At 43.9% G+C, this 16,934-nt stretch overlaps 1 protein-coding gene across 1 annotated transcript in view; it reads right to left on the bottom strand.

Annotated features, from left to right (window-relative positions):
- The window catches only part of LOC141106245 (uncharacterized), a gene marked incomplete in the record, with an annotated part of 282,774 nt that overhangs the window by 95,599 nt on the left and 170,241 nt on the right, over window positions 1–16,934 (bottom strand). The window contains 2 exon segments of the mRNA XM_073596862.1: window positions 542–625; window positions 722–811. Of these exon segments, the coding sequence (XP_073452963.1) occupies window positions 542–625; window positions 722–811 (174 nt within the window).

Here is a 16,934-nt window from a genome sequence, read left to right as displayed (position 1 = left end):
CTCAATTGTCCGGCTTCTTCCCGCAGGACAGACAGCACAGGACCATCCCCTCAGCAGTAGGCCCCAGACAGGCTTCTGGGCCTACCTGCACGGCTGCAGCATTGCAACCCTCCGGCGTGGAGGGCCACAAAGTAAAACTTCCCGTCACATACCTTTAGACCAGGAGGGCCAGCAGGTGAAAGAGAAAGAAAAATGGCATCTGCCCCTTAAGTACCTTCTCCCAGATGCACAGCAGCGGACCACCTCTGCTGAGTTGCCTCCGAGAAAGAAGAGCACTCAATATACTTCAGCTTGTTGCTTTCCAACACTGACCTATGGTGACAACGACACCTACAGGCAACAGTGCGGAACTGCAAGCAACACAGCCAATGCTGGAATAGAGGCTAATTTAGCCCCAGATTAAATTTGAACTATGTACAGTACAGATGACCCACTAAATTTACATATAAGCGGTAGATTAGAAATCTACCAGCGCTACAAAAATAATCCAATAATTATGCAGAGTATACTGTATGTATCTAAAATTGTATAACATACAAACCTTTACTCTGTGATTTCATGTTTGATTCTAGTAAAGATAGCTTTTGTTCCAACATCAATATTCGTGCCTCTAGAGTGCTCATGTCTACAAAAAAATGACACAGCGTGATTATATGTTGATTACGATAAATATGTTGGCAGGCTATTTTATTGTTTCTAGCACAGAACTCAAATACCATACCTGCAGATACACATTCACCTTTTTCGCCTTTCTCACCAGGTTGTCCTTGTTCACCTCTTGCACCAAAAGGGCCAGGATTACCACGTGCGCCTAAAGTAAACATATAAACAGAAATGAGCTAAGGTTATTAATGTCAATTCCCATTTAAGGCTAGAGTGATCCTCAGCTAGACAAGAATTTCAGTAAGAACAAAAGGTTTAAAAGGTTGAAGAATTAATGAATGTTTGAGCAGTAATTTATCCTAGTAAAGCAGAATTAAAGAGGAACTTCACCCCCCATTTCCAAGGCTAATTTTGATTTTAACCCCCTCTTACCTGGTTTGCTGGGATATCCTAAATTAACATATTTATCCACAGAGCAAATCCACCCTTTCCCATACCTCCCAACTTTTTGAGATGGGAATGAGGGACACCTATCAGCAAAAGCATGCAGGCATAGGACACACCCCCTGCCACGCCGCCTTAAAGGAGAATTGTACATAAAAAAAAACAAGATTGGGTAAACCCACAAGTGCTTTTTTTTTACCACTACTATTCCTTTATATTGGCTTTTGGAATTTACAAATTCAGCAATTTAGAAATCAAATGAAAGGTTTACTGCAGGAAAACACTTTTTGATAGAGAAAAAGTGAATGTTAAAAACATCTATATAGATTCGACCAAAATGAGGGACAAATGAGGAGGAATGAGGGACAGAGGGACATTGCTCCAAATAAGGGACGGTCCCTTGAAATCATGGACAGTTGGGAGCTATGCCTTTCCCCACCTTCTTCATTCTCCTAGTCTCTGTGGATATCTCCCTAAATCAGGTCCTCTGTTATGTCACTGCCACCCCCACACCCAGTGCCCTTCTTTTTCTAGCAGTAGCCGCAATCCATGTGATCCATTTAATTTCAATTCCTCTGCTTCCAAAAACCACCTCCCTTCTCAGGTGCCCTCTGGAATGCATGCTCTATCTGTAAAAGCTCACCTCTGTCCATTACCTTTTGTCTCCCATTCCCTTAACCTACTTGCCATTACTGAAACATCGCTTTAAGATTCTATTTCTGCCTCTCCCACTGCCTTCTCCCATGGAGTCCACCACTGAACTTACTCACCCAGACCCAGTGGACAGCAAAGAGGTCGAATTTCTTTGCTTCTATCCCCACTGTGCACCTTTCAAGTCCCCCCTACACCTCCCACTCTATCACTCTCTTCTTTCAAAACTCACTGTATTTGTTTTCACCGATTTTCCTAAGGATTGCAGTGATCTATAGGCCTCCTGGATAACTGTCATGCTCCCTTGACGACTTCACTGCCTGGCTACCCTGCTTTTTCTCCTCTGAAATACCTACTATCATTCTTCGTGACTTTAACGTTCCCTTGAATGTTAACAGTCTGGCTACATCTCAACTTTTCAACTCAACTTTATCTTTTGACCTAACTCTGATGGTAACACCCTTGACATTGTATTTTCCCATCTTTGCACTCCCTCCAGCCTCACCCCTTCAGTCTCCTCTCACATTACTAACTTATTAACTGAGATACAGTGGGGATCGAAAGTTTGGGCACCTCAGGTAAAAATGTGTATTAATGTGCATAACGAAGCCAAGGAAAGATGGAAAAATTTCCAAATGGCATCAAATTACAGATTAGACATTCTTATAATATGTCAAAAAAAGTTAGATTTTATTTCTATCATTTACACTTTCAAAATTACAGAAAACAAAAAAAATGGCGTCTGCAAAAGTTTGGGCACCCTGCAGAGTTAATATCTTGTACTGCCCCCTTTGGCAAGTATCACAGCTTGTAAACGCTTTTTGTAGCCAGCCAAGAGTCTTTCAATTCTTGTTTGAGGTATCTTTGCCCATTCTTCCTTACAAAAGTCTTCCAGTTCTTTGAGATTTCTGGGCTGTCTGTCACGCACTGCTCTTTTAAGGTCTATCCATAGATTTTCAATAATGTTGAGGTCAGGAGATTGTGAAGGCCAAAACCTTCAGTTTACGCCTCTTGATGTAATCCCCCATGGATTTTGAGGTGTGTTTAGGATAATTATCCATTTGTAGAAGCCATCCTCTCTTTAACTTCAGCTTTTTCACAGATGGCATCAAGTTACCATCCAAAATTTGCTGAAATTTTATTGAATCCATTTTTCCTTCTACTCGTAAAATGTTCCCTGTGCCACTGGCTGCAATACAACCCCAAAAGCATGATTGATCCACCCCCATGCTTAACAGTTGGACAGAGGTTCTTTTCATTAAATTCTGTGCCCTTTCTTCTTCAAACGTACCTTTGCTCATTCCGGCCAATAAGTTCTATTTTAACCTCATCGGTCCACAGAACTTGTTTCCAAAGGCCCCTTTCACACTGGGGCGGTGGGGGCGTCAGCGGTACAACAGCGCTATTTTTAGCGCTGCTGTACCGTCGTTCTTGCAGCTGTATTCGGCCACTAGCGGTGTGGTTTTAACCCCCGCTGGCGGCCGAAAAAGGGTTAAAATCACTCGTACAGCGCGGCTATAGCCGCGGTATTGCCATGGTATAGCCGCGCTGTCCCATTGATTTCAATGGGCAGGAGCGGTTTAGGAGCGGTGAATACACCGCTCCTTTACCGCTCCAAAGAAGCGGTTTGCAGGACTTTTTTCACCGTCCTGCCAGCGCACCGCTTCAGTGTGAAAGCCCTCGGGCTTTCACACTGAACAAACAGCGGAGGCTGTTTAGGGGCAGTTTGCAGGCGGTATTTTTAGCGCAATACCGCCTGCAAACCGCCCCAGTGTGAAAGGGGTCAAAATGCCTCAGGCTTGTCTATATGTTCATTTGCAAAGTGCAAACGCTGATTTTTGTGGTGAGGACGTAGAAGAGGTTTTCTTCTGATGACTCTTCCATAAAGACCATATTTGTACAAGTATCTCTTTATAGTGGAATAGTGTACCACAACTCCAGTGTCTGCCAGATCTTTCTGGAGGGATCGTGCAGTCAAACGTGGGTTTTGAATTGCTTTTCTCACAATCCTGCGAGCTGTTCTGTCTGATATTTTTCTTGGTCTTCCAGATCTTGCTTTAACTTCCACTGTTCCTGATGACTGCCATTTCTTAATTACATTCCGAACAGAGGATATCGACATCTGAAAACGCTTTGCTATCTTCTTATAGTCTTCTCCGGTTTTGTGAGCGTCAACTATTTTCAGTTTCAGTTTTCTAGACAACTGCTTAGAAGAAATGGTGCTGATTGTTGGGGCAAGGTCAGATGAGTCTGCCCATTTAAAACCTTTGAGATTGACATCACCTGGTCTTCCCAGACGATGATAGAGAACAATCCATGACACTGGCAGGTCTCAGCTTTGCAAAGGCCATACATGCCATAAATTCTGCAGGGTGCCCAAACTTTTGCAGACGCCATTTTTTTGTTTTCTGTAATTTTGAACGTGTAAATGATGGGAATAAAATCTAACTTTTTTGACATATTATGAGAATGTCTAATCTGTAATTTGATGCCATTTGGAGATTTTTCCATCTTTTCCATGCACATTAATACACATTTTTACCTGGGGTGCCCAAACTTTCGATCCCCACTGTATATATATATATATATATATATATATATATATATATATATATATATATATATATATACGCATACACACACACACACACACACACACACACACACACACACACACAGAGTATCTCACACAAGTGAGTGCACCCCTCACATTTTTGTAAATATTTTATTCTATCTTTTCATGTGATTAGAGAAGATTTGGAGAGGGAATAGCAATTCTCCAATTCAGTCCTACCTCTTCCAGGAAAATAGTTATGGACTATTACGGTACCTCATGAATACATGCAACGTAGATAAAATTTCAATTTATTCAAAAAGTAAACATGTTAAAAATAACCATATGTGGACATAAATATGGATTGACAACAAAACAACTTTCACAGTAATCTTGATTGGGATAACAGTTAACAATGCCTACAGGGGTAAGTGAAGGCATGTTTGTGAGTACTTATGAAAGTGACCTCGACAGTTTCGCGGTCAAGCCGCTTCTTCAGGAGGCGTCCTAGTACACTTTTTCTACAAGGTGAAATAATCAGCATTACAAATACATAATATACAATAAAGAAAAGAAAAAACAGAGAGACATACCATTGCAGTGATTAATCAAAAAGTTTTTGTATTTGCACTCACCACCCACTGCCCCTAAGGATTGGAACAGCACTTGTGAGACGCCCTCGTCGGGCGTTCCCCCGGGGGCGAGCAAGGGGGGTTTATTTTTTCAAGGTAAACTGATGTATGCAGAGATAAAAAATAATAAATAAAATGAGTAATAAATATAATTTTTCAGAGGAGTGATAGCCACCTCCGTGAATAGAGTGGGAACACTGGTGCAAGGGAAGGGGGGAAGGGGGAAGGAGAAGGGGGGAAGGGGGAAGGAAAAGGGGGGAAGGGAAATGCGGTGAAGAAGGGGAGAAAAGAAGGGAAGGGAAAGAAGAGAGAAGGAAAAAGGAAAGAAAAAGTGGGATTGGGAAGGGAGGAAAGAGGGCTGGGGAGGGAGGGGGGGAGGGAAGGGAAAGAGGGGGGGGGAGGGGAAAGGAAAGACAGAGGGAAGAGAAAGAAGGAGGGAAGTGGGGGGGAAGGGGGGAAGGAAGGGGGGAAAAAGGGGGAAGTGAAGGAAAGGGGGGGGGAGAAGAGGGGGAGAAAAGGAGGGGGGGGGGAAGGGGAGGGGAAACACGAAAGGAGGGAAGGGAATGGGGGGGAAGAAAATTGAGAAGAATCGAAAAGGAAAAGGGAGGGGGGGGACCCCATTCACACTTGAGACCTTGTAACATCAACGAGTCACATGACACCGAGGAGGAAAAATGGCTAATTGGGCCCAATTTGGATATTTTCACTTAGGGGTGTACTCACTTTTGTTGCCAGCGGTTTAGACATTATTGGCTGTGTGTTGAGTTATTTTGAGGGGACAGCAAATTTACACTGTTATACAAGCTGTACACTAACTACTTTACATTGTGGCAAAGTATGATTTCTTCAGTGTTGTCACATAAAAAAATATAATAAAATATTTACAAAAATGTGAGGGGTGTACTCACTTTTGTGAGACACTGTATATATATATATATATATATATATATATATATATATATATATCTACAGTCAGGTCCATAAATATTGGGACAGCGACACAATTCTAATTTTTTTGGCTCTATACACCACCACAATGGATTTGAAATGAAACGAACAAGATGTGCTTTAACTGCAGACTTTCAGCTTTAATTTGAGGGTATTTACATCCAAATCAGGTGAACGGTGTAAGAATTACATCAGTTTGTATATGTGCCTCCCACTTTTTAAGGGACCAAAAGTAATGGGACAATTGGCTGATCAGCTGTTCCATGGCCAGGTGTGTGTTATTCCCTCATTATCCCATTTACAAGGAGCAGATAAAAGGTCCAGAGTTCATTTCAAGTGTGCTATTTGCATTTGGAATCTGTTGCTGTCAACTCTCAATATGAGATCCAAAGAGCTGTCACTATCAGTGAAGCAAGCCATCATTAGGCTGAAAAAACAAAACAAACCCATCAGAGAGATAGCAAAAACATTAGGTGTGGCCAAATCAACTGTTCGGAACATCCTTAAAAAGAAAGAATGCACCGGTGAGCTCAGCAACACCAAAAGACCCGGAAGACCACGGTAAACAACTGTGGTGGATGACCGAAGAATTCTTTCCCTGGTGAAGAAAACACCCTTCACAACAGTTGGCCAGATCAAGAACACTCTCCAGGAGGTAGGTGTATGTGTGTCAAAGTCAACAATCAAGAGAAGACTTCACTAGAGTGAATACAGAGGGTTCACCACAAGATGTAAACCATTGGTGAGCCTCAAAAACAGGAAGGCCAGATTAGAGCTTGCCAAACAACATGTAAAAAAGCCTTCACAGTTCTGGAACAACATCCTATGGACAGATGAGACCAAGATCAACTTGTACCAGAGTGATGGGAAGAGAAGAGTATGGAGAAGGAAAGGAACTGCTCATGATCCAAAGCATACCATCTCATCAGTGAAGCATGGTGGTGGTGGTGTCATGGCGTGGGCATGTATGGCTGCCAATGGAACTCGTTCTCTTGTATTTATTCATGATGTGACTGCTGACAAAAGCAACAGGATGAATTCTGAAGTGTTTCGGGCAATATTATCTGCTCATATTCAGCAAAATTCTTCAGAACTCATTTAATGGCGCTTCACAGTGCAGATGGACAATGACCTGAAGCATACTGCGAAAGCAACCAAAGGGTTTTTTAAGGGAAAGAAGTGGAATGTTATGCAATGGCCAAGTCAATCACCTGACCTGAATCCAATTGAGCATGCATTTCACTTGCTGAAGACAAAACTGAAGGGAAAATGCCCCAAGAACAAGCAGAAACTGAAGACAGTTGCAGTAGAGGCCTGGCAGAGCATCACCAGGGATGAAACCCAGCGTCTGGTGATGTCTATGCGTTCCAGACTTCAGGCTGCAATTGACTGCAAAGGATTTGTAGCCAAGTATTAAAAAGTGAAAGTTTGATGGATGATTGTTAATCTGTCCCATTACTTTTGGTCCCTTAAAAAGTGGGAGGCACATATACAAACTGTTGTAATTCCTACACCGTTCACCTGATTTGGATGTAAATACCTTCAAATTAAAGCTGAAAGTCTGCAGTTAAAGCACAACTTGTTCGTTTCATTTCAAATCAGATCAGAATTCATTTCAAATCAGATTAGAATTGTTTCGATGTCCCAATATTTATGGACCTGACTGTATATATATATATATATATATATATATATATATAGCGCTGGTAGATTTGCAATCTACCGCATGTTAGGTAAATTTAGTAAATTGTTCGTTGGGAAGGTTAAGTTTGCCTCTGTTCCAGCTTGGCCGACGTTGTGTGTGTTTCCGTGCTGACCAGTGGGTGTCGCTGTTATCACTGGTTAGTGTTGGAAAGGCAACGTGTTGAAGCGTATGGATGCTCTTCTGTCCCGGAGACAACTCGGTGGAGGTAGTCCTCCGAGTTGCATTCTGGGCGAGGGTATTTATGGGACAGACGTCATATTTTGGGGTTCGTTTTACAGCCACCTGCTGGCCCTACTGGCCGACAGGTATGCATTAAGGAGCTACCTTGTGGTCCTCCGTCCCGGAGGCCCACGATACTACGGCACAGGGGTAGGTCCAGAGGCTTGTCTGGGGCATACCACCGCGGCCAAGGAATGGTCCTGAGCTGTCGGTCCTGTGTGAGGAAGCTGGACAACCGAGGAGATCACATGGGAGGACCCATTTTGGAGGGATCACGCAGCGTGCTGGTCTATAGAGGGGCCTGGTGACTAGGTTGGGGGACGTATCCGAAAGTAACTATACAGCATAGTGTTGCCGGGTCAGCTTAAAGGTTCAGGCACTGTGACTGACATTCATTACAGAAAAATCTGATACATCCTGTGGCAGAGGATCGTGCGGGTTTTGTTTCTCAAGCAAGTCTGTGGCAGAGACTTTAATTCGTGCTGCGTAGTGGCTGCTAGGCTAGTGAGAGAGGCCTATCCAGACGAGCAAAGAGTGTGTCCCAGGAGGGGAGCGCATTCCATACAATATCTCAATTCCACCAGGATATTTGTCAAAAGAACCCTACAAGAAGATGTTTGAGTTTCTTCTGCAGTTTCCTTTCCGTCTCTTTCCTGCTATTTCCTAAGTCAAGTGTTTAATAAAGCATTGAAAACGTACTCCAGTGTTGGTGCGTGTGTCGTCCAGAGGTAAACTCAACGGAACCCTAGACCCGGTGTCGGTGAAACAGAGGGAAGCAGAGTGAAGGTAACAGACTGGCATAAACCAGCAGCTCCACCGTGAGTTATTGCTACATCTATATATATATATATATATATATATATATATATATAGTAACCTGGGGGACAGGTAGCAGGTACAAAGCTCCCTGGGATGAGCAGTCTTTCAGGCACACATACCAAATCCAGTGAGGTAGTGACAAAAACAGTGCAGTGTTTATTTGTGTTCTGTACAAGTCTATATACAGGTGCTGTACAGTGTTCCAGAAAACAAATTAGGAACAAAAATAGCAAAACAAAACCTAGCCGTGTCTCTATATACAATATATACAGGCCCAAGCTACCAGGCTGAGCAAGCCTACAGCTTATCAGCTTCCACAGATACAGCTTAACAGCTTTTTTACCAATCTTTCACTCTCACAGACCAGTGTTGTCTGTGTTTCCCAGGCCGAGAGCACTGGCTGTCTGTCACAGGCGAGTTTAAATTGGCCTGGGAGAGAGGACCGAAGATCCGAACTGGACCATCCCTGAACGTGTATGAGAGGAGCCTGGGTGATGTAGAAACCCCAAATAGGACTTTTCCTGGCTCTCTCCGGGACGCTACTATATATATATATATATATATTTATAGCGCTGGTAGATTTTTGATCTAACGCTGATAGGTGAAGTTAGATTTGCCTCTGTTCCAGCTTGGCTGAGCTGCGTGTGATTCCACACTGCGACGGTGGATGTCGTTGTCCCCATAGGCCGGTGTTGGAATGGCAACGTGTTGAAGCGTATGGATGCTCCTCTGTCCTGGAGACAACTCGGTGGAGGTGGTCCTCCGACTTGCATTCTGCGAGAGGGTATTTATGGGACAGACGCCATGTTTAGGGGTTCATTTTCAGCCACCTGCTGGCCCTCCTGGCCGTCAGGTATGCGATAGGAATACCACCTTGTGGTCCTCCGTTCTGGAGGCCCGCCCCGAGGTCTGTCTGGGGCCTACCACAGCAGCAGATGAATAGTCCTGAGCTGTCTATCCTGAGTGAAGAAGCTGGATAACTGAGGAGATCCCTGGGGAGGACCCGTCATGGAAGGATCATGCAGAGTGCTGGTCTGGAGAGGGGCCTGGTGACTCGGTTGGAGGATGTAGCCTGAAGAAACCTTACTGCATGGTACTGCCGGTTTGGCTTAAAGGTTCAAGTACTGTGTTTGACATTCATCGCAAACCAATACATCCTGTGGCAGAGGATCGTACGGGTTTTATTCCAAACAAGTCTGTGGCAGAGACTTTTGTTCATGCTATGTACTGGCTGCTAGGCAAGTGAGAGAGGCCTATCCAGGCGGGCAAATATTGAATCCCACAAGGGGAGTGCATCCAACTACAAGTGTTCAATTCCAAGTGATGTTCTAAAGAATACTAAAGAAAGGTATTTGAGCTTCCCTGCAACTTTCCTTCTGCCTCTTTCCTGCTACTTCCTTTATTACTTGTTCATTAAAGCATTGAAAAACATACTCAAGTGTTTGGTGCCTACATCGTCCAGAGGTAAACTCAACGGGACCCTAGACCCGGTGCAACAGAGGTGGCGAGAGTGAAGGTAACAGCCCGCTTTAAACCAGCAGCTCCACCGAGAGTTATTGCTACGTGTGTGTGTGTGTGTGTGTGTGTCACACCGCATCCTCAAACTCAGTGTTTCTAAAACTGAGCTCAATAATACAACTATCAGTCCTCCTTCCCCTCCTGCCAGGGTACTAGGGGTGATCCTGGCCCCTGACTTGTCCTTTAAAGGATAAGTTCACCTTTGGGTACATGTTACATGTTCCACCCATTTTTAGGGAGAAACATGTAACATGTTTCCAATGATGCAGCCACTGTCTGATCCACCTCCCCGTGACAGCAGTACAAGAAGTTCCCCATACTAGCTGTAACATTTGGAAATCAGCATGGCCATGCGGGTCTCCGCCAACACAGCCATGTCATTCATTTACACAACCCTGTGTGTGAATAAAATACAAGCCACAACATCATTTGCAGCTGTCGGCTTGTAGCTCTCAATGATCTACCTGGGCACCGTGGTAGTTAATTGATTCTTCCTGTCAGTGTATCTGACTGGTCTACAGGAGAACTGCATAACACCAGCCATCTGCTGATCGCTGGTGCAATGCTTTACAGGCTCAAAACTATATATTTTTACCTGCGAAAATAGTGCATTTATAAAAAAAAAATTTTCTTTAACCACTTAAGGACCAAGCCTATTTTTGACACTTGTTGTTTACAAGTTAAAAGTTACTTGTTTACAAGCTGAAATCAGTATTTTTTGCTAGAAAATTACAACCCCCAAACATTATATATATTTTTTAGCAAAGACTCTGGAAAATAAAATGGTCGTCATTGCAATATTTTATGTCACACGGTATTTGCGCAGCGTTCTTTCAAACGCAATTCTTTTGGAAAAAATACACTTCACTGAATGTAAAAAAAAACAAAAAAAACAGTAGTTAGCCCAATTTTTTTGGATATTGTGAAAGATGATGTTATGCTGAGTAAATAGATACCTAACATGTTACGGTTTCCAATTGTGGACACTCGTGGAATGGCGACAAACTACGTACTTAAAAATCTCCATCGCTTTAAAAATGTTTAACGGTTACCTGTTTAGAGTTACAGAGCAGGTCTTTTGCTAGAATTATTTATCTCACTCTGACCATCACGGCAATACCTCACATGTATGGATTTGAACACCGTGTACATTTGCAAGTGCGACTTACGTATGCGTTTTCTTTGGTGCACGAGCACGTGGGGACGGGGCCACTTTAAGAAAATATTTTTTTTTTATTTCTTTTCTTTTTTTTTTTAACACTGTCCCATCAAAAAATATTTAAATCTGGTCACTTTTATTGCAGTCACAAGGAATATATATAAAGAAACGTGATTTTGCGCTAACCATACAAATAAAAAAAGTTGCGCCCATCATATCTTAGTGTGTATTAAATATAAGTGATCACGATAGTTATGACTACTATTGGTATACCACACTTAACGGCCAAAACTCATGAAAAACGTTATTACTATAGATATATATTTTAAAAAATTGTGAAATTAACTTATTTTCCTATATTAGGAACATTTAAATCCTATAATCACACCACGTGTTCAACAGTGAAACAAAACATGTGTTATTAATTACAATGTTACTTATGAAAATCAATCCGCAACAATGTAGTGAGCACCCTGAAACATATGTTGCTAGTAACAATGTTACTTGTGACTATCAACTCGCAGCAATGTGGTGAACACCATACATATCCAAATTAGTGCTAAAAATGTTTATCAGGGGGACACTTATTCCCCTTGAACATCTTAGATGTAGAAACAATGATCAGTCCTTGATGGAAATATGCTAGGTTAATGTTAGCACCAATCTTCTTTATAGAAAGAGACACACCGATATTCCTCCTTTTCACAAATATGGTAAAAAAGGCCGCTTACCGGATCAGATGGATCTCAGGTTAGTGAGATCAGATAAGCATGTTGCATTAGCCTGCCGGCCTTAGATTATCACCTGGGCATTTTCCTGGGAGATTTCCTCAGCCACTATGCTCCAATTCACAGGCAGATCTGGGCGTTTTCCTGGGAGATTTCCTCAGCCACTGCGCTCCCATACACAGGCAGATCTATCCTCACTGATACAATGTATCCGGTTTCAAAATATTAGTTCATCCATACAGAAGATACACCTCAGTGGAAATAAAACGAAAAGGGCTCCATAGTGCAAATGTGTTTTATAGATTTATTCAAAATCTCTTTCACAATCACTTTAAAACAATTCTTTCCACTGCAAATGTTCACAGCAACACTCCACTCCACTCCAAATCTATAAAACACATTTGCACTATGGAGCCCTTTTCGTTTTATTCCCACTGAGGTGTATCTTCTGTATGGATGAACTAATATTTTGAAACCGGATACATTGTATCAGTGAGGATAGATCTGCCTGTGTATGGGAGCGCAGTGGCTGAGGAAATCTCCCAGGAAAACGCCCAGATCTGCCTGTGAATTGGAACATAGTGGCTGAGGAAATCTCCCAGGAAAACGCCCAGGTGATAATCTAAGGCCGGCAGGCTAATGCAACAGTCCCCTCCCGCGCCTGGTGATAACAGGCAAACGGCTGCTGAGCCGCATCGGTTGTTATCACTAGAAAGCAAACCGCCAGCTCTAAAAAAATGGTACTGGGGTGAAGCCTACAGCTGCAGGCTTCACCCCGATACATTAACTTCTTCAAAGCAATGTACAGGTACTTTGATTCGCGGGAAATGGTTAAACAAATTTGAAGATCGATGCCTAGAGCTACAGAGGTAAGTGAGGGTTTATTTTTTGTGTGCATAGTATGGACATAGGTTCACTTTAATGCCTAAAATAAAGAGAAACAATAAATAAAGAGAAGCATCAAGATAAGTTCACCTTTAGTAACATGTTACACTCGTATTCAGGGTAAAACATGTAGCATGTTACTAAAGCGGGAGCCCCTCAATCCCCCATTGTAACAGCGGACAGAGAATCCTCTCACGCCACCCAATGTTAAAATTTAGAAACAACGCAGCCACATCCGCAGCAACATCATTCTGTCTGCCACCATGGCAGATGGCTTGTAGTTTTCAATGAACTGTGAGGGGGCTGGAGAACATCCTCATAATTCACTGATTCTTCCTGCTCTTCAGTAACTGTATGGTACGGACAGACAGCTGTACTGAAAGTCTGCAGGAACCTGACGTTTCACCCTGATCTGCTGATCACAGAGGTAATGCTCTGCAGGCTCCTAAAACAATAAATACCTGCAAAAAAGTGTGCATTTATTTTTAGGTTGGATTTATTATCCTTATTTAGTTTCCAGTTATCACGCCCCGATGCTCATATGTGGTTGGACATGGTGATTCTGTTAACATACCCAATTTGGCCTGTAACATGTTCACATCATTTAGAGAATCAAATTTATCATTTGAACTTTCATTAAGTCATGAGGTGTGGAAACATGTAGATACAGGTTGGGTTCTAAGTGGTTCATTTTCACAATGTGAAAGATTTCACTGTTCAGCATTGTATGGGCAGGTGCCCCATTTTAAAATGGCGGTCCCTGCAAGGGGGACACTCAGAGCTTAGAGCTGGGCGTTCCCTTCTCGATGTAGAGTATAATTGGCGGTAAGTCAGCACGCCGCCCATGCCCCAGGACGATGTCATCTGTGACGAAACAGCGTAGGGAGGAGCTGACGTCACCATAAACAACGCAGGGTCCCGTAAGGAACGGGCTGTTATCGAGAGCCGGCCGGCTCGAATACATTACATGACACGCTATTTTATCTACAATACATTGTAAGTGCAATTCTGTTTTTAAAATTATTAAATGTTATATTGAATTACACTATGGAAGCCTTCTTAAATTCTAACATGGGGAACTACTGACCACGGGTAATACCAAGGATACCTTGAGCAGAGGAGTGGGGATATCTTGCTGGCAAGCATAGAGACCTGGGGTATAAGCCACAGGCGAATGTGATCTCCTTAAAAGAGAGATCAATACAGCTGGTAAGTGGCATTTGTTTCTTAGGTGGAGGAATCTTTCTATCTCAACTCATCACTACTTCTTGGGTGTTTTATCGTTTTAAGTCACCAATGATCAGTAGGGATGAGCTTCAAGTTCGAGTCGAACTCATGTTCGACTTGAACATCGGCTGTTAGCCTGTTCACTGAACAGCGAACAATTTGGGGTGTTTGTGGCAAATTTGAATGCCATGGAACACCCTTTAAAAGTCTATGGGAGAAATCAAAAGTGCTAATTTTAAAGGCTTATATGCATGGTATTTTCATAAAAAGTGTTTGGGGACCTGGGTCCTGCCCCAGGGGACATGAATCAATGCAAAAAAAAGTTTTAAAAAGGGACGTTTTTTCGGGAGCAGTGATTTTAATAACGCTTAAAGTGAAACAATAAAAATGTAATATCCCTTTAAATTTCGTACCTGGGGGGTGTCTATAGTATGCCTGTAAAGGGGCGCATGTTTCCCGTGTTTAGAACAGTCTGACAGCAAAATGACATTTCAAAGGAAAAAAGTCACACAGGGGAACCCCGAACCAAAAATTAAAAAAAAAAAAATGATGTGGGGGTCCCCCTAAATTCCATAATAGGCCCTTCAGGTCTGGTATGGATATTAAGGGGAACCCCGGCAATTTTTTTTAAAAAAAATGGCGTGGGGTCCCCCTCAAAATCTATACCAGACCCTCCAGGTCTGGTATGGATTTTAAGGGGAACCCCGTACCAAAATAAAAAAAAAAAAAACGGCATGGGGTCCCCCCAAAAAATCCATACCAGACCCTTATCCGAGCACGCAACCTGGCAGGCCGCAGGAAAAGAGGGGGGCATGAGAGAGAGCGCCCCCCCTCCTGAACCGTACCAGGCCACATGCCCTCAACATTGGGAGGGTGCTTTGGGGTAGCCCCCCAAAACACCTTGTCCCTATGTTGATAGGGACAAGGGCCTCATCCCCACAACCCTTGCCCGGTGGTTGTGGGGGTCTGTTGGCGGGGGGCTTATTGGAATCTGGAAGCCCCCTTTAACAAGGGGACCCCCCAGATCCCGGCCCTCCCCCCTGTGTGCCCTCACAAAAAAATTGTCAAAAATGTAAAAATGACAAGAGACAGTTTTTGACAATTCCTTTATTTAAATGCTTCTTCTATCTTCTTTCTTCTATCTTCCTTCGGTTTCTTCCTCCATCTTCTTCTTCTTCTGGTTCTTCTGGTTCTTCCTCCGGTGTTCTCGTCCGGCATCTCCTCCGGCATCTTATCTTCTTCTCCTCAGGCCGCTCCGCATCCATGATGGCATGGAGGGAGGCTCCCGCTGTGTGACGCTTCTCTCTTCATCTTTTTCTCTTCATCTTTTTCTCTTCATCTTTTTCTCTTCATCTTTTTCTCTTCATCTTTTTCTCTTCATCTTCTTCTCTTCATCTTCTTCTCTTCATCTTCTTCTCTTCATCTTCTTCTCTTCATCTTCTTCTCTTCATCTTCTTCTCTTCATCTTCTTTTCGGGCCGCTCCGCATCCATGATGGCATGGAGGGAGGCTCCCGCTGTGTGACGCTTCTCCTCTTCTGACGGTTCTTAAAGTGGTGTTCAACCCAAAAAAAAAAAAAAATACATGAGAATTCCTAAAAATAAATAAATAAAAAAAAACAATGTTTTTTTTTAACTCACCTCTAAATGCATGTTGCTAGGGAGTCCCTCGTAGTCTGCCTCTTTCAGTGCCTGGGCTGGTGACATCACTTCCCCCTCGGTACAGGAAGGACTCGGTTCTGCTCACTCCCTCTTGTCAATCACCTGGGACCCATTACAGGTCCCAGGTGACTGAGCGGCCAATCACGGCGCCGCTCGTGCATGCGCAGTGGGTGCCCGGCTGTGAAGCCACAGCCCCGCACCCACAGTTGCAATGCCGGCGCCGCTGAATGAACAGAGGGGGAGACGAGCGGGGCTTCGTTCCCCCGCATTGCTGGACCCTGGGACAGGTAAGTGTCCAATTAAAAGTCAGCAGCTGCAGTATTTGTAGCTGCTGACTTTTATTTATTTTTTTTAATGGATCCTCCTCTTTAAATAACAGGGGGGCAGTGACCCCGCCCTCCTCTGACGCACGGGGGACTTGACGGGGACTTTCCTGTGGCATTCTCTGTGATGTCAGAAGGGGGCGGGGTTACATAACGGGTGACCCCGCCCCCTCTGACATCACGGGGAATGGCACAGGGAAGTCCCCGTGCGTCAGAGGGGGCGGGGTCACTGGGTGGCCCCGCCCCCCTTTATTTAAGAACCGTCAGAAGAGGAGAAGCGTCACACAGCGGGAGCCTCCCTCCATGCCATCATGGATGCAGAGAGGCCCAAAAAGAAGATGAAGAGAAGAAGATAAAGAGAAAAAAGATGAAGAGAGAAGCGTCACACAGCGGGAGCCTCCCTCCATGCCATCATGGATGCGGAGCGGCCCGAGGAGAAAAAGATAAGAAGATGCCGCAGAGGAGATGCTGGACGAGAACACCGGAGGAAGAACCAGAAGAACCAGTAGAAGAAGATGGAGGAAGAAACCGAAGGAAGATAGAAGTTATGCCGCGTACACACGGTCGGACTTTCCGGCATACTTGGTCCGGCGGACCAGAGTGTGCCGGACAATCCGCCCGTGTGTAGGCACCGGCGGACTTTTCCGGCGGACTTTTTCCCAAAAGCCCGCCGGACCTAGATTTGAAGAAAGTTCTAAATCTTTCCGCCGGACTCAGTTTCGGGCGGAAAGTCCGCTCGTGTGTGTGCTGGTCCGACGGAAAGCCCGCTCGTGTGTAGGCTGGTCCGACGGACCAGATACAACACGAGGGCAGGGTATTGCATCTCACGCTCGCTGCAATAGGAAAAACACATTTTCCT

This window comes from Aquarana catesbeiana, linkage group LG08 (genome assembly GCF_042186555.1).
Source record: "Aquarana catesbeiana isolate 2022-GZ linkage group LG08, ASM4218655v1, whole genome shotgun sequence".
NCBI lineage: Eukaryota > Metazoa > Chordata > Amphibia > Anura > Ranidae > Aquarana > Aquarana catesbeiana.
This window is presented reverse-complemented; position numbering and strand designations above follow the sequence as displayed.